Raw genomic sequence first — 19,633 nt, 5'->3', positions numbered from 1 at the left:
CTATTGTTACTTTAATTATTCTTGTTCTTTAATGTTTCTAAAGGGATTAGCTAACCCTAGGACTCGCCTATTAACTCCAAATTAATTCCGGAAAAGATAATTTGGGGTTGGGAAAGATTAATTAACAAGAACTTGAGGTTTTAACCCTCATTTTATATATTCTACCTAGGGATAGGATTGAATTACTTGTAACCATTTCGGGTGTGCTTAATCTCTTAATTGTTTTAGGGATAATTCAATTAGGAAGTCTTGTTAGTCTTCGGAAAAAGCTAATTAAGAATTATTATCCGTGGCTAATTAACATAAACTCGCTCATATTTGTAAAATCGTGAAATACATTGGATCGTTACTTGAGTATAATTCCCGATACAACCATACTTGTAGCCATTGATAATTTTACTTGCTTTCTAGGATAGTTTATATATTCGCATTTAGATATAAAATATTTTCTAAACCAATTCTAAGTGTTTGACATTGCACGATAAGTGATAATTCTCTTACAGTCCTAATCGCCTACATATTATTCTCTGTGGGATTCAACCTCGACTCATAGTTGGGTAAATTATATTGCATGTGACCGTGTCCATTTACTTTTTAGTAGTGGATTTGGACGTCATCAAAATTGACACCGTTGTCGGGGAACAATTTGGCGTAATTTAGGTTGTTTGAGAAATAAGCATAAGTGCTTTGGTCCAAACTTGTGAATATTTATGTAATTATTTTTCTTACCTTTGTCTATTTTTCTTGTTTGTTTCTTGTTTATTTTCTTATTTTTTGGAAAAATGGCATCATATAATGAAAATTGGTTGGATGATAGTTGTTAATACTTTGATGAACCTTGTCCTTATTGTGTAGGACCACACTCGTGGCAAAATTGTTTAAATTCTCCCGGAGGTGGATTGTGCGCACAATCTCAAACCCATGAGTGGAGTATTTGTGATAGGTGTGGTTTTCAAAATGGTCATTGGGATGATTGTGCTTATTTGTCCTTCCCTTCCCCAAGCCCCTGCTATGATGATTCTACTTTTTGTGACGAAAATTATAGGGATATGGAAATGGAAGAAGTTGAGCATGGTCGAAATGGAGAGTTCAAGCTCATGTTGGAGTGCTTATTTGAAGGAGGAAACAAAGAACAAAATGCCTTGGAGGAGTTTTTGGAGAATAGTCTCCAAAATGACTTGGCACTTGCAAGGTTGCACTCACAAATGGGAGAAATGCTTGAAGCTTTAGAGGACTAAAAATCCTCGGAAGTTAATGATAGACAAGAATCTTTCTTAGATGTGGAAGCCGAAAATCCTTCCTTGGCGCTCGATCAAAACCAAGAAGAACTCTCAAATTCTCAAAATGAGAAGATGATGCTCATGTTGGAGACCATTCTTGAAAATGAGGAGAAGCACAACATTGCACTCGAGGACTTGAAACAAGGCTTGGCTCACAATGATGAACATATCCACACTTTGGTAGAACAAATGAAAATATTGGTTGAGGCTCACTATGCCCACCAACTTGAGAGCGTGGAAGGAAGCCAAGAAGAGTCCAATTTCGAGGAAAAAAATGAGCTTTACTTTGAGGATTCAAGAATTGAACATCCGCCAATCGACTCCATGAGTGTTAGTGATGCCAAGAAAAATATGGAATTAGAGTCAACCAGTGTAAATGAAAATTTGGTTGAGATTGACTCTAGTCCGGGGGAAAAAGAGGATGTCAAAATCCGGGAAAAATTACAAGTTGGAGGTTTGAAGTCACATTCCAAGCATTTTTCAACATTGGAATTGTGTGGTGATATGGGAATTGAACTACATGATTCAATGAGGGATTGCGAGGAGGAAAATCAACAACCATATGTCGCGCCCCCTTTTTTTTCCTAAGCAAAAATCGGGCTTATGACATTTGGAGAGACAACTCATTCCTTTTGGGAACTGGGTTTGAATTTGAAGAGTCGCCACCTAATGATTAGGGTGCATTAGGACACCAAAAGAGTTCGATTTGAATAACCAGAGATAGGGTAAGGGCTTGAAATTATTCTAAGGGGAAGGTGTTAGGCACCTCTCAGAATCCACTAGTGTGGTTCCCGGCCAGACAATTATTGTGAATTGAGGTGCAATTAACGTATAAGCAAATAAGGCTCAAATAAGAAGGGTTTCAACACATAATGGTTTGAAAGTAAACAAGTTTTGAAAGAACAATTAGAAAACTGATTTTTTAGAATAAGGAGTTAAATTTCTAAAAGAAAAAGAATAAAGGAAAGGGGGTCCTAGGTTTATTAAAAATATGGATCATCTCATACAATGTCCGGTAGTCACTCCTCAATGAGGGGCTACACGTGACATTATCGTGTGGTCATCATATCCATATCTACCCTTCCCACCCCGTTAAGGTATTAAAGCGCGGATTGGTCTCGATTACTTATTGCATGATATTACCCGTCCCATTCCTATTAGTCCTGGAGGCACTTAGGAATGCTAATCCTAAAAAGGAGGGAGGAGTTTCAAAGGTAAAACTTCTAAGGCGACATACAAAAACACATATTGCATATAAAAGGGGAAACACATAAGCATATAGGCTCAAATATACCTCCTCAAACAAACACATAAAGTAGCATGTCTTACACATACTGTCACACCTCCTTTTTCCGCCCCCACGAGGGGCGTAGGAGTTTTTTCCAATTAAAGGACAATTAAAACGGTATTTGTTTATTTATTTCAGAGTCGCCACTTGAGAGATTTAAGGTGTCCCAAGTCACCAATTTTAATCCCGAATCGAGGAAAAGAATGACTCCATATTACAGTCTGCGTACCAGAAATCCGGATAAGGAATTCTGTTAACCCGGGAGAAGGTGTTAGGCATTCCCGAGTTCCGTGGTTCTAGCACGGTCGCTCAACTGTCATATTTGGCTTGATTATCTGATTTAATACATGTTGAAACTATGTGCAAAATTTATCTTTTAACCACTTTTATCATTATTCTTATTATTATTTTATACAAGAATTGCAACGCCGTGAAAATGCATTTCGAACCACGTCACAACCAGTGTACACGTGATTTGTTGACACATTTTGACTCCGTCAAGATCGGGATTTGGGTTACATAAATGCACACCCATATTTAAGAAAATAACCTTATTAAATGCGCCAAAAGACTACGCGTTATTATACTTTTAGGTAGGACCGTGAAATTTACTAAAACGGCCCATCCCGGGATCTAAGTATTTTTTTTAAATAAATAAATAAATAAATGAGATTGGAGAATCCTGCAAATTTTTTATATTGTTTACATCTATTTATTTTTAGCGAAATCCTTCCTTATTTTATGAATATCCTTTAGTGACTACATTTTATTATTGCTAAGTTTTTCTATAAATATAAATTCAATCTCTACGTACTTAAAATAACATATTAGATACTAGTTTAAAACAAATATTAATGGAAAGTAATATTACTAAAATTATAATTATAAATACAACATGGAATTGTCAAATAATTTTTTTTTTTAAAAAATAAAACAAAACTAATTATCCCATAGTCGGATTGAAAATCATATTGTTAGATGACTTGAGCTATTGAAATTAATTATTTACAAATACTGAAAATTAAAAATAATTTTGATTACTAAACCGTGTTTCTAAAAATTAAATAATTTAACCTTGATTATCCTTGTTTTAATTCAAATTATGTCCTAATACTTGATTCGCAAAATTAATTCCTGTTTTAACTGAATTTAGCTACATGATTTCGATTAACTTAACGTTGGCGATACTAAAACCCTTATGAATAAAGAACTTAATCAATTAAACTGATTTGTTAAAGCCATTTTTACATTATTTTCTTCTATTTTTATTATTTGACAGTTTAATCAGTAATGAACATGCTTAAATATATACTACCTAATAATCAGGTTAAAGCAAAACATTATTTAATACATCGCTACAATATGCCTAATTATGCAAACGACGGCGATTTACAGAATAATAATACATGAAATGACCTAAATACAATAAAAAAAAACTAAATTAGAAATTTAACATTCCATTCTTCATTTCAGCTTACAAAATGCCAAAATTACAGTTGTGTACCTGATATTGCCAATATAAGAAGAATAAAGTCAGTCACGTAGTACGTAACACATCAACAACAATAATAACCAGCAATCCAGTCAACAAAAATCCCAGTGACAGATTTGAAAATCAAAATAAAATCCAGAAACACTGTCAACAAACAACGGACAGAAACCAAGGGAATTTTCAGATTTGAAAGGCTAATTAATGTTTAACCCTTAATTTCTAAACCCGTATATCAGAATATTTATCAGGTGTGTACTACTCTCTCTTCTAATTTCCAGTTCTTTTTATTTGTATTTTTCTTTTCTTTTCTTTTTCTTTCTTGAAAGTTTTAATATTTTTCGGATTTTTTCTTTCTCTCTTAAATATTCAGCTTTTTTTCTCTCTCCTTCTCTATCTGTCCGTGTCCTAAAATCTGATCAAGCCTCATATATATATCACATCCCCAAACCCTTTAGTTAATTAATAAAACACCCATTTTCTCTTACCAAACCCATTATCTTCCCACTCATCCCCATTTTAATCCTACTAAATTAAACAAATATATCAACCCAACCCATTACATCTTGTCCCCCATGCCTACCATAAACAATTACCATATTCTCCTCCACTACATTTTGTCTTGTCCCCCATTTATATTAAACAACTATATCAAACCCCACCCCATTACATTTTGTCCCCCATGCTTAATTACTTTAATATTATCTTAATTTTAATGGAAAGAACATTCAAAATAAATAGTTATTCAGAAATTAAATTCCAAAAATACCCCTCTGCCCTTACTGAAATTACCAAACTACCCCTGAACGTACTACAAATTACCAAACTACCCCCATCAGCTATAAACACTTCACTTAATCAATTTCAACCAAAATATAGCAAATATGACCAATTTCTAACAATGTTCAAACAACAAATCAAATGAACATGATTTCTAAACCAATTCAACAACAATATCACATGAACACAAATCGAACAACAAAGAACAACTAAAATTTTGATTGAACAATATTTTTAGCAACAAACAAACCTACTTTCAGATTCAACAACAACAACAAACAAGTATATTCAGATTTCTAAATTCAATAATCATTTGAACTTAAAATCAACTCTAACAACATTACAACCAACAATTCCTATATTAAACTTAAACAAGATTATGAGACAAACTCAAGAAATAATCATAAATGATGAACAATAAACAAGAAAAATCAAACTTATACTAATTTCGGATTCAAGAACAATTAAACAAAGTATGAACATAAATGAAAAGATTCAACAACAATAACAAGCAAGTTTTATTCAAATTCGAATTAAACTAGTATTAAGCTTAAACAAAACAAATAAACTTATTCAAATCACTTAAACTTCAAATAATCAATTGATCTTTTAAAATTAAATCCAACAAAATTATAACAAAGATACATGATTCCCAAAAAATTAAAACATAACTTCACATTAAATCACTGAATTAAAAACGAACTTCAAACAAAGATGAACATGAATTAAATCTATTTTTAAACAACAAAACATGACGAATTCACATGATTAAACCAACATACTCCCCGACCACAACTAAATTCTTTTTAGACAAATAACAAGATCGAACAAGAACCAATTATGAGCTTAAACTTGAATCTAACAATATTAACAATTTCTGAAAAATACATAAAATACATGAAACAAATTGAAGAAATAATTAATTAAATTTCAATTTGAATCTAACAAATATTAAACTAACAATTTCACATGAACAACTGAAAAATTAACAAAACAATGAACATGAACAAAACAAAAATCAAACATCTACCGATTTTAGATTCGAGAAATATCAAAATGAAATACGGACAAAAATAAAACTCAAAATCTACTAACCGGATCGAAACGACGAACAACGACTAACCAATGACGACCTCGGACTATGTAGGGACTATTTTGATGATCCCCAACCAAAACTCGAACAGAAAACTCGACGTACCGGACCTCGACTCAACCAAAGACCCTCGAACTTTGAAGAAGATGAAGCAACAACAGAAGCAAAAACGTGAAGCAGTAGCAGCTCGACGTTGAGGCGACGTAATGGCAGCCATGGCTACTTGTGTCGATGAGGCAGAAGCTGGACGACGCCGATGAACGTGAAGACGCAGCAACTGGGTTTCTTTGGACGTAGCAGAAGCAGCCATGAAGATGAAGTAGATGAAGCAACAACGTAGAAATAGCTACGTGAACAGCAGCAGCAGCGGCTGGACGCGAGGAGGAGGAAGGCAGAGAGGTCGATAGTTGTTGTTTGGTCGACGGGTTGGACGCGATGGCGAGGTGGGGGAGGGTGGAAGCCATGGCATCCTGAGCTCAAGCTTGAGCTCGACAAAGAAGACGCGAGGAGTCATTTGGGCGTGAGAATGGAGGGTAAAGGGCAGCCATGGTTGGAGCTTGGTGAAGTTTGGAGAAGAAGAAGATAGGGAGGGGGGGATGGCTTAGCCCTTTTTTAGGGTTTTCTTTTGTTTGTTTTGTAAAAATGTAAGATAATAGGGGTGTTGGGTCTTTGGGTTATGGACCGGGTCGACCCGGTTTAAAATGGACCGGGTCATGGGGAAGGTTAGGCAATTTTTTGGGCCTTTGGCTTACAATTGAAGAAGTGGCCCAATCCGATTTTTCTTTGTATTTTTTGCTCTCTTTTCTTCTTTTATTTTTCTAAAACTAAATTATAAAAATACTTAAATTATTATTAAGAACTAAATTAAATTATAAAAGCGCAAATTAACTCCCAAATACAATTAACGCACAATTAAGTAATAATTAAGCATAAAATTGTATATTTGGACATTAAATGCTAAAAATGCAGAAGATGCCTATTTTTTGTAATTTTCAATTTTTGTAAAACAAACTTAATTACTAACAATTGTATAATTAAATCCTACATGCAAAATGCGATATATTTTTGTATTTTTATTAATTTAACAAATAAACATGCACAGACAAAATACAAATAATTATTCAAAAATATCACAAAATTGTACACCAAGGAAAATCATTTTATTTTTGAATTTTTTGGGAGTAATTCTCATATAGGGAAAAAATCACGTGCTTACAGCTGCCCCTTTTTGCTCGAAGACACGAAGGGTTTTCGTGCAAAGATAAAGCGAGCGATTTTTGCCCATCCGAGTACTCCGTGTGAAGCATTTTTTGAAAAAAGATTTAACCGAACCTTTGCTTCAGAGGTTTCCTACATATCCTGGGCTAAAACAGGAATCAGGTTAATGTAGTTCGGGAAGTTTTGGTAGCTGGGACTACCATGGGACTGCAATGTTACTGTTGTTGTATGCTACTTTTACTTGTTTGCTGACCTCCTTATTACACCATGCTTAAAAGAAAACAAGAAGCTAGGCTAGACTGCGGATCATAAGATCTCATTTATCCGCAACTTGTTCTTGTTGCCTTGCTTTCTTGTCTGCTTGCGTTTCTTCCGGTGCTTTTCTTCCGAGACTTTGGGGATGACACTGGCCTTTTTCTTTTCTGAATACCAGCTTTCATTATTTTGCTCGGTCCGCTGGGGATATGGCTTCCTTCATTAAGCTTTTTGGCGGTTCTTCTGGGGATACGGCTCTCTTCATCAAATCTGTTATGCTGGGCATAATTTAATGTTCATAGACCGCTTCTTTCAAGACGCGTCTTTTCTTCCTTTTGACTCATGCGCTTGAACTTGTGCTGGGACCTCTTGTTGCAACCTTCTGCTTTCCGGTGCTGAGGATTTTTTATTGTTTCTTGCTGGGAATTCCTGTTGTAACCTTCTACCTTCCGGTGGGTTACTGATTTCAAGATTTGCAATATAAGGCTGAAAGGTATTCCTCTCGTTATACAGGTGGGCGCCTGGATGCAACAATATGAAATGTATTCCCTCGTTATACTGGAGGGCGACCTAGGACATGAAATGAAAATGTATACCCGCATTATACTGGTGGGCGACCTAGAAATGAAAACTGAAATGTATGCCCGCATTATACTGGTGGGCGACCTAGCACACGAAATGAAAAACAGAAATGTATTCCCGCATTATACTGGTGGGCGACCTAGAACAGAAATGAAAAGACAGAAATGTATTCCCGCATTATACTGGTGGGCGCCTAGGACATGAAATGAAAAACAGAAATGTATACCCGCATTATACTGGTGGGCGACCTAGAACATGAAATGAAAAACTGAAAGGTATGCCCGCATTATACTGGTGGGCGACCGAGGACATGAAATGAAAAACTGAAATGTATACCCGTATTATACTGGTGGGCGACCGAGAACATGAAATAAAACAGAAATATATACCCGCATTATACTGGTGGGCGACCTAGAACATGAAATAAAAACAGAAATGTATACCCGCATTATACTGGTGGGCGACCTAGAACATGAAATAAAAACAGAAATGTATACCCGCATTATACTGGTGGGCGACCTAGGACATGAAATGAAAACAGAAATGCATACCCGCATTATACTGGTGGGCGACCTAGAACATGAAATGAAAACATAAATGCATACCCGCATTATACTGGTGGGCGACCTAGAACATGAAATAAAACAGAAATGTATACCCGCATTATACTGGTGGGCGACCTAGGACATGAAATGAAAACAGAAATGCATACCCGCATTATACTGGTGGGCGACCTAGAACATGAAATGAAAACATAATTGCATACTCGCATTATACTGGTGGGCGACCTAGAACATGAAATGAAAAGACAAAAAATGTATTCCCGCATTATACTGGTGGGCGCCTAATTGGTAAAGAATAATTTGAATTTGTTCCTCGATTCTCCGAGAAAATTTTCACTTGTGGCAGAAAATTTTCTGCCCCAATTCTGGCGATCTTTCTTATGGCGTATCTTTAGGCCATCATCAATACTTTATTTTCCTGTTCAAATCAAAGAAAATTTAGTTAGTTTTTTTTTTGAAATATGGCGAGTGGTCATGTCACTCCTGATGGGGATAATTGTTCCCTTCCCCTTATTCCTGTTTGGCGTTCCCAAAACTTGTTGGGGATGATGTTATTTGCTGGGGATAACATTCTGCTGGGGATGGTTTTTCCATTTATCCCTTCCTCATTTGTATCTCAAAAATTGCTGGGGTTTATTTTGCTGAAGATGGATTTTCCTTTCTTCCCTTCCCATTCTGTGTTGTCCGACCACCTAGGAACTTGGACGATATTCGATCGGAGTCCTGCTGGGGATCGTCTTGGAACTTGGCCCACAATTCCCTCAACATTTTTTTTCAGCTCTTTCCCGTATTTTCCTTGCCATTTTAGGACAATATTATTCGGCCTGTCAACCAACGTCTTTTGTCTTATTGCCTTGTCTCTGGCCTGCCCTTTTCACATTTTATGTTGTACCATTTTGGCAACTGGTAGTAAGCTCTGAAAGACCTTCCTTAAAACATAAATTTCTAGAAAAAATTCTTTTAAACAAAAGAATGAAAAGATAGAAAAAGAGAAAATCTTTCTGAACAAAGGATGGGGAAAAGAAAAGAAAAGAACTTATCTAGGTGATATAACCGATTCCAACGATCATGTTGTGCATTCCGGATTAATCAACCCAGTCTATTTGTGTCGATCAATCTTTTTGATGCCTTCACTTGCTGGGGATAAATAGGTGCCCAATTCTTCGCAAAATGCGGATCCTTTCTGCCAATCTATCTTGTCGCCTCATAGTGCCCTTCGCGGGGTTTTCACTAACAAGGCTCTCTCATTTATCACAACTCCCGTCGCCTTATGGTGCCTGTGAAGGTTTTCACCGATAAGACTCTCTCATTTCTCACAACTCCCATCGCCTTATGGTGTCTGTGAAGGTTTTCACCGATAAGACTCTCTCATTTTGTATTTCTAAGCTTTCGTCGCCTTATGGCGCCTGTGAAGGTTTTTGCCGATAAGACTCTCTCATCTTATTTTCTCAGTTGGGGTGGAGTGTTGCCGATAAGATTTTTCTCTGCTGGGAATTCTTATGGTTATCAATTCTTTCAACTCATGATCCTCATTCAGTCGGGGACCGGCGTTTTATTCTTGGTTTTCATTTGCCTATCTTAACACCTCTCAGATACTGATCGGGAGGTCTTTTTTGGACATCAATATAGGTTAGAAGAAAAGTATATAAAATTCAAAATAACTTTGATGGGTAAAGTATTACAACTCTTGGAATCAAACTCTTTTTTTTTCAAAATTTAGAAACATAATTTCTGCCCCAGTTTTCTTGCTTGGGGATTTTTCTTTTGATTTTTTTTCCTTTTTTTTTCACCTTATGACCGAGCCGTGAGGCGCCTATGTATCCTCTTTGAGGAATCAGGTCGAACGTAGTTCACTCGATTCCTTTTTTTTTCTTGCGACCTTCCCTTTTTGTTTTTGTTATTATTTTCCTTTTTTTTTCCATTTTTCGTTTTCATTAACGATTCCAAGAGAGGGGTATGAAAGAATAAGTAAGGCACAAAGGGGTAAAGCAAGGGTTAAAAGTTTTTGGATAGAAGAAAGAATTGCCTCCGTCATTTCATTATCCGATAAGCACTAAGTACAGACAAACAGATAAACAACAAAAGAAATTACACATAATATCTTTTGACTGCATCAGAATTGATAGCCATGTCGACGTATCTTCCTTCGACATCTGTCAGACGTAAAACGCCGTTGGATAATACTCTGGTCACAATATACGGCCCTTGCCAATTCGGGGCGAACTTGCCTTTTGCTTCAATCTGATGTGGGAGGATCCCTTTCAATACTTGTTGCCCTACTTCAAATTTCCTGGGGCGCACCTTCTTATTGTATGCTCTTGTCATTCTCTTCTGATATAACTGGCCATGACATACTGCCGCCAATCTTTTTTCATCCATTAAACTCAGCTGCTCTAGTCGGGCTTTGACCCATTCATCATCGTCAATCCCGGCCTCAGCGATAATTCGAAGGGATGGAATTTCAACTTCTGCTGGTATTACTGCTTCAGTTCCGTATACCAACAAATAAGGAGTCGCACCTATTGAAGTACGAACAGTAGTGCGGTATCCTAACAACGCAAATGGTAGCTTTTCATGCCATTGTCTGGATCCTTCAACCATTTTCCTCAATATCTTCTTTATGTTTTTGTTGGCTTGCCTCAACTGCTCCATTCGCCTTGGGCCGATACGGGGTGGAATTACGGTGTGTAATCTTAAACTGTTCACATACTTCTCTCATCAAGTTGCTGTTAAGATTAGCACCATTGTCCGTGATTATTATTTTTGGGATCCCAAATCTACAGATGATATGGGAATGGACAAAATCCACCACTGCCTTCTTGGTTACAAACTTGAAAGTTTTGGCTTCAACCCACTTAGTGAAATAATCGATGGCTACCAGAATGAACCCGTGACCGTTCGAAGCTGCCGGCTCGATAGGCCCAATGGCATCCATGCCCCATGCCACGAATGGCCATGGTGCTGACATTGTGTGCAATTCTGTTGGTGGAGAATGAATCAGATCTCCGTGTATCTGACACTGATGGCATTTTCGTACAAAACTGATACAATCATTCTCCATAGTGAGCCAATAATATCCCGCTCGCAGAATCTTCTTTGCCAACACATATCCGCTCATATGGGGCCCACAGACTCCAGCATGTACCTCTGTCATCACTATCGTGGCTTGACTTGCATCAATACATCTCAGTAATCCTAGATCTGGGGTTCTTTTGTACAACATTCCTCCACTGAGAAAAAATCCATTTGCCAGTCGTCGAATGGCTCTCTTTTGATCTCCGGTTGCTTGCTCCGGGTATATCCCCATCCTGAGGTATTCCTTGACATCATAAAACCATGGCTCGCCATCCATTTCTTCTTCTATTATGTTGCAGTAGGCATGCTGATCACGAACCTGAATATACAACGGGTCAACATGGATTTTGTCTGGATGGTGCAACATCGATGCTAAAGTGGCCAAAGCATCGGCAACCTCATTGTGAACTCTCGGGATGTGTCTGAACTCCACTGATCGAAATCGCTTGCTCAGATCGTGCAAACATTGTCGATATGGTATAAGCTTCAAATCCCGTGTTTCCCATTCACCCTGGATCTGATGTACTAGGAGGTCCGAGTCTCCCAAGACCAAGACGTCCTGAACATCCATGTCTGCAGCCAATCGTAGGCCCAAAATACATGCCTCATATTCAGCCATGTTGTTGGTACAATAGAAACGTAGCTGAGCTGTAACAGGATAGTGATGTCCTGTTTCTGAAATAAGTACTGCTCCTACTCCAACTCCTTTTGCATTAGCAGCCCCGTCAAAGAAAAGCTTCCACCCTGGTTTCTCATTCAGTTCTAACTCCTCTATATGTATCACTTCTTCATCTGGAAAATACGTCCTCAAAGGCTCGTATTCTTCATCAATAGGATTCTCAGCCAAGTGATCGGCCAATGCTTGAGCTTTCATGGCCGTCCTCGTCACATAGACAATGTCGAACTCTGTGAGTAATATCTGCCATTTTGCCAATCTTCCTGTGGGCATAGGCTTCTGGAAAATATACTTTAATGGATCCAGACGTGAAATAAGGTAAGTAGTATGTGACGACAGATAATGCTTAAACTTCTGTGCTACCCAAGTTAGAGCACAACATGTCTTCTCAAGTTGAGTGTACTTATTCTCATAGACTGTAAACTTCTTGCTGAGATAATAGATGGCTTGCTCTTTTCTTCCTGTGATGTCGTGTTGACCCAACACGCAACCAAACGAATGATCCAGGACCGTTAGATAAAGGATTAATGGCCTCCCCGACTCAGGTGGAACCAATACAGGTGGATTGGATAAATAACCTTTGATCTGGTCAAATGCCTCCTGACATTCTGCCGTCCATTCTATCGCGGCATCTTTCCTCAGCAATCGAAAGATGGGTTCACAAGTTGTTGTGAGCTGAGCGATGAATCTGCTGATATAGTTCAACCTTCCCAACAGACTCATTACTTCTGTTTTGTTCCTCGGTGGCGGCAATTCCTGGATGGATTTGATCTTTGACGGATCCAACTCAATGCCTCGCCGACTGACGATAAATCCTAACAGCTTTCCAGATGGAACACCAAATGCACATTTGGCTGGGTTGAGCTTAATGTCGTACCTTCGAAGTCTTTGGAAAAACTTCCTAAGGTCTGCTACGTGGTCTTCCTGACGCTTGGATTTGATGATCACATCATCTACGTACACTTCGATCTCTTTGTGTATCATATCATGGAACACAGTAGTCATTGCTCTCATGTACGTTGCCCCAGCGTTCTTCAAACCGAATGGCATTACCCGATAGCAATAAGTCCCCCATGGCGTAATGAAAGCTGTTTTCTCTGCATCTTCTTCATCCATCAGAATCTGATGATACCCGGCGTAGCAATCCACAAAGGAGCCGATTTCTCGTCCAGCGCAATTGTCGATCAAGATATGGATATTGGGCAATGGAAAGTTATCTTTTGGGCTTGCCCTGTTCAGATTGCGGTAGTCGACGCATACCCTGATCTTCCCATCTTTCTTTGGTACTGGCACCACATTAGCCAACCAATCAGGATATCGAGTGACCCGAATAACCTTTGCTTGCAGCTGCTTGGTTACTTCTTCTTTAATCTTCACACTCATATCTGTCTTGAACTTCCTCAGTTTCTGCTTGACGGGAAGGCATGCCGGGTCAGTGGGCAATTTGTGAACCACTAGCTTGGTGCTTAAACCCGGCATGTCGTCATACGACCATGCAAAAATATCTTTAAACTCAATGAGTGCTTTGATTAATTCTTCCCTGATGCCAGGCTCAATGTGGATGCTGATTTTGGTTTCTCGGACATTATCCGCATCCCCTAGATTTACAGCCTCGGTGTCATTCAGATTAGGCTTGGGTTTCTCTTCAAATTGGCATAGTTCTCGGTTTATTTCTTCGAAGGCTTTATCCTCATCATATTCAGACTCATCGTCATAATCGATCTCTTGTATCATTAAATCAGAGTCAGATTGATTTATTAGACTAGGTCGAAGATCTGTCGTGCATGCCATGTCATTAGAACCAGTAAAAAGAGAACTGTTCAGAAAGAGAAAAGAATAAAACAAAATTAAAATGAGACAAGAAAAAGAATTTTATTAAAAATGCGGGATAACAGGGTTCACACTTTTACAAGACAAAATGAGATTTGGATTACACCCTGAATAATCCGAAAAACAAGAAAGCAAAAATCAAAGCCTACTACCAGGACTCTCCCCGAGTAGGAAGAGGAGTAACCGTCCAATTGTTGGTTTTGGCCTCAGGCCCCATAAACTGTATGTCTGTTCCGCTGGAACCCTCTCCGACTTCTACCATATTGACATCAGTGAACAATCTTTCGAAGCTCTGATTCAGATCCCCGTCAATCCCAATCAATGGCCCGAGAACTTTCGGGACCGGTGACCCCTTGGCGCTTGCTCTAACAAAAGATCTTGAGAGACGTGGCACAGGTTTGGGAAGAAACCAAACTTTCTTCTTCATTTTCTGCGCTCGCTTTACATCTGCCGCAGTCGGGTTGAACCCCAACCCAAAGGTCTCTAAATTCTTGGGCAAGGAAACAGGTTGAACAATTCCCTGAAGCTCAGCTCCCAAACCTTTTCCTGGCACAAACCCATTACCCAGCATTTCTGAAACCATCATGACCGTTGCGGAAGCTACCCTAGGGTGCTGAATGATTTTACCCTCAGGGATCTTGTTTGCCGACACTGCATCAAAAATCTGGTAGACCCAGGGACCTTTGTCATCATTGGTCTCTATGAAGGGTACAATGGCGCCTCTTATGGTGCACGTAGTGTCCTTGCCGTGCAACACAACCTCTTGTCTATCCCACTCGAACTTGACCATCTGATGCAAGGTGGATGGAATGGCTTTGGCTGCATGGATCCACGGTCGTCCCAACAGAAGGTTATAAGATACCGCGACATCTAATACCTGGAATTCCATGGTAAACTGGATTGGACCGATGGTCAACTCAAGTACAATATCCCCACGGTGGCTGTTCCATTTCCGTCAAATCCTCGGACGCAAATGCTATTCTTGTGGATTCTTCCGTGGTCGATCTTCAACTGGTTCAGGGTGGATAATGGACAAATATTGGCACTTGAGCCGTTATCCACCAATGCCCGAGTAATTGCCGAATCTTCACATTTGACAGTTAGGTAGAGAGCTTTATTATGCTCCGTGCCCTCCACTGGCAGATCATCATCTGAAAATGTTACCCTGTTCACCTCAAAAATTTTGTTGGCAATCGTTTCCAGGTGATTTACAGAAATCTCGTTGGGCACATGAGCTTCATTCAGTATCTTCATCAGGGCCCGACGATGTTCATCCGAATGGATTAGTAATGATAGCAGCGAGATCTGGGCCGGTGTTTTCTTCAACTGTTCGACCACGGAGTAATCCTGCACTTTCATCTTCTTTAAGAATTCCTCAGCTTCTTCTTCTGAAACAGGTTTCTTTGTTGCAGCTGGATTGGGTCTTCTCAACTCCGCTGGAGCAAAACACCGTCCTGATCGAGTCAGTCCCTGCACCTCACAACTATTCTCCTCCATTTGTTGTCCCTTGTACATCACCACTGTCTTCTCATACTTCCAAGGCACAGCCTTGCTATCAATCACTGGTGTTTGGACTACTGGTTTTATGATGACCGGTTCCCTGCAGACCCCCTTCACAACAACCACGGGTGCAGATGATGCTCCCGTTATTACCAACTTGGCTGGTTCTGGTTTCCTTGTAGCGGCAGATGGATTCTTCCCCAATATCACCACTGGCTTGACATCTTCCCCCTTCAACTGTACCCCTGCTTCCTCATCGATCGATTTTTCTTTCGGAGTGGCACGGATCATCATCACTGTCTGTGAGGGTTTCTTCGGCTCCCCTCCTTTGTGCACAAGCTCGATCATGTGGGCTTCGGGGTGCTTTGGCAATGGGTTCTGGTTAATGTTGGGTGCCTCCGGGGCCTGTACCTCGATCTTGTTGGTATCAATAAGATCTTGTATCACATGTTTCAGCCTCCAACATTTCTCGGTATCATGTCCGGGAGCTCCCGAACAATATTCACATCTTACCGAGTGATCCATATTTTGGGGTAAGGGATTTGGCAATCTAGGCTCAACAGGATTTAATAAGCCCAACTGCCTCAATTTGTGGAACAAGGCAATATAGGTTTCCCCCAACTCAGTAAAAGTTTTTTGCCTCTGCAATCTTTCATTTCTGGAGGCCGGATTTCCCCTAAAACCCATCCCTGGAGGGTTCCTATAGGCTCTTGGCGGTGGATAGGTGTTTTGTGGTGGTGGGTAGGTGTTATGTGGAGGTGGGTATGTATTGTGGGGAGCCGGCGCGCGCCATTGTGGGCGAACCGGAGGTTGGGTGTATGTCTGGGCTTGATGGACGGTGAAATGTTGTTCTCGTGGTGGGTAGTAGGATTGTGGAGGGTAATTTGGAATGTGTGGATAGTTTAGACGATGGGGTCTGGGTTGGTAATGAGGGGAAGGACCTCTAGATCTGGACCAATTGTCGGCCTCTATTGTCGTGACCTCCTCTCTCCTTTTCTTTCCGAGTGCACCTCCCGTGCCGCTCTGAATGGCCTGAGTTGTTGCCTTAATTGCCGAGTAACTCAGGATCTTATTGGACTTAAGTACCTCTTCTATCATACCTCCCATTTTCACCACTTAATTGAATGATTTGCCAACTGACGTCACCAAGTGACCAAAGTAAGTTGACTCGAGAGTTTGTAGAAAGTAATCCACCATTTCTCCCTCTCTCATTGGGGGATCAACTCTGGCTACCTGTTCTCTCCATCGGAACCCAAATTCCCGAAAGCTCTCTCCGGGTTTCTTCTCAAGCTTTAGCAATGTGAGACGGTCTGGGACTATCTCAAGGTTGTATTGGAAATGTCCTGCGAAAGCCTGTGCCAAGTCATCCCAGGTGTACCACCTGCTCGGATCTTGTCTTGTATACCACTCTAATGCCGACCCGCTCAAACTCTGGCCAAAGTAAGCTATCAATAGCTCATCTTTGCCCCCTGCTCCCCTCATTTTGCTACAAAAACCCCGTAGATGTGCCATAGGATCGCCATGCCCTTCGTATAAATCGAACTTGGGCATCTTGAACCCTGCTGGTAATTGAACGTCAGGGAAAGGGCATAGATCCTTGTAAGCCACGCTGACCTGGTTACCTAACCCGTGTATGTTCCTGAAGGATTGCTCCAGGCTTTTAAATTTCCGCATCACCTCGTCCTGCTCTGGGCTCTTAGCCGGCTTTTCAATCTCCGCCGGGACCTCAAAGTGGGGATTATAGGTATGTGGCTCGGGTGCTTTGAATGTGAGTTCAGGGGGGTAGTATTGTGTATCGTGAGCCTGAAACAATGGCTCACTAGATGATCTGTGCAATGGGGCTGGGGGAGGTGCCACAAAGACGGGAACATTTGGTGGAGGAGGGTTTTGAGTGGGTGGTGGAGCTTGGGAATCATAAGCCTCTCTTCCCTGATAATAGTGATGGCTTGGGAAACTTGTTGAAGGACCGGGAGAGGGGTATTCCGGCGTGTGTACTGGTTGGAGGGTAGGAGTAACGAGTAGTTCCTGCCCCTTCTGGGCTCTAGCTAAGGCTATCTGCATTTCATTCATTTCCAGCCTCATTTTTTCCATTTTTTCCAGGGCTTCCTTCAGCAACTGATTGGCTGTCTTTTCCGACTCAACGCTGTTGTCTGACCCAGTCATGCTTTCTGGTATAGGACCTTTTGATCTTATTTGATAATGGTATGATGCCAGTACACTCTAACAAACTAACTGATATGATTGGTACAACAACAAACTTGTTAGTGTTAGAGTCTTAACAAATATTGTTGGGAGATGCAATGCTCTTAGGCAGTTAATCATTTCTAACATGCTTTTTCTCTGACCGTATGCATCATCCTGGCTTATTTTGTTCTGACAGATATATTTATTTATTTTTTATTTTTTTTTATTTTTTTATTTTTTTCATAATTACGGTCGAATCCAATAGAGATTGCCTACGTATCGTGACCCCGCACGAATCAGACCAAGCGTAGTTCGTGTCATAAAGACAATTTTTTTTATTACTCAAAATAATGTTGTTACAAGCCATAAAAAAAAACAAACAAAAATACAGACTTCATATTTTTGAGAATGTTTGAAAAGAACATATGGGTAGACAACAGACTCGAAAAACAAACAAGTGCAAGATTGAACTAGGGATACATTAAAGCTTTGAATTTTGGTGCCCGCGAGGCATCGTTCGGCCTTTCCGCGGGCTTGGGGGCCAGGCTTCTTTGCAAGCTTTTTAATTCCTCCATGATCTGATGGACATAGCCCATGACTGAGGCAAAAAGGATATCACGAGGCATCTCTTCACATGTTAGGCACTTCGTGGTGATATAGCGCCCTATCTCATTGATCCTACCCCTGATTCTATCCCTCTCTATGCACAGCTGTTCTATCCGTTGATTCTTTAGTCCCAATATTCGAGTATTGTCAATGAGCTGATCTTGGAACCTCTCAATTTGTTCTTCCATTCGGGCTATTGACTCATAGCAGCGTTCCCTATCTGTTCTAGCATCCCGGGCTTGTTTAAGGACCCGATTATTGAGAATGGAGTTTATTTCTCTCAATGTTGTAACACTCATTTCGTAGTCCCTTTTCACTTGCCATAGGTGCTCTCTCCCCGCTGCTGTAACTCTTGCCCATCTGATCCGCATTCTTGCTATAAAAGCCTCAGATCCCTCCAAGTCTTCTCGGCTTTTGCTGACCTGACTCCTCAACTCTGCTATCAACCTCGTATCAGCCCGGCTTCTCAGCTGGTTGTTGGCATCCATTTTCATCCTCCGGATCTGGGCTTTGAGGTTCTCGCTTTCTCTGGTTAATCTGTTCTTTTTTCCCTTGTCGGCAGCAACCTGCACTTTGTTCTTAAATTTTAGATCCTTAATCTGTTGTTTCAGTTTTCCTATTTCGGCAAGATATTCCCGCTCTTTGGCCAACCGGTCCCAATGTTCTTGTGAAGCCTTGGCAAACTCTTGAAGGTGAGGTCTTTTAGCCGGCCTTCCAGACGACATTTCCCCTTTGTACCAAGCCTGATATCCAGGTGAAACTTCCCCTCTTGCTTGATTCAACACACAAGTATTTGCCTCTAAGTATTGACATTGGCTCCAAATCTGGCGGACCCTCGCTTCAGGAAACTGACCATCGGAACTGATCTCAATTACCTGAGTTCTTAAATCCTCATCTTTGGGCACTATCTGACACCTCCCAAGTTTCCTCAAAACCCGATACGACGCATAAGGTTGAATGCTCTTAAGTCCCATCAAGAGAAAATGGGGTCTAGCTGTTGGCATGTATATGACTTCGTCGATCGGTAACCATCCCAGTGTCCACTGTATTTGACTGGCGTTGAGGGCCCGAAAATATGAAGTCCATGCCGAGACTCCTTCAGGTAGGCGGGACTCATTAATTCTGGTGTAGAACTCCTCTATGCATGTCTTTTCAGAAGACCCATGGCTTAGGAACTGGGCTCAGTGACATAGGTGTTCGGTCATCCACATTTG

The 19,633-nt window shown here is 40.3% G+C and overlaps 1 protein-coding gene across 1 annotated transcript in view; it reads right to left on the bottom strand.

The window, feature by feature from the left end:
- Window positions 1-19,423, bottom strand: part of LOC138889324 (uncharacterized) — a 30,959-nt gene extending 11,536 nt beyond the window's left edge. The window contains exon 1 of the mRNA XM_070172617.1: window positions 18,737-19,423. Within this exon, the coding sequence (XP_070028718.1) occupies window positions 18,737-19,423 (687 nt within the window). The remainder of the gene's footprint in view (window positions 1-18,736) is intronic.
- Between the last annotated feature and the right edge of the window lie 210 nt (window positions 19,424-19,633).

This window comes from Nicotiana sylvestris, chromosome 4 (assembly GCF_000393655.2).
Source record: "Nicotiana sylvestris chromosome 4, ASM39365v2, whole genome shotgun sequence".
Lineage (NCBI taxonomy): Eukaryota > Viridiplantae > Streptophyta > Magnoliopsida > Solanales > Solanaceae > Nicotiana > Nicotiana sylvestris.
Note: the sequence above shows the minus strand (reverse complement) of the source record. Positions and strands in the feature narration are given on the sequence as shown.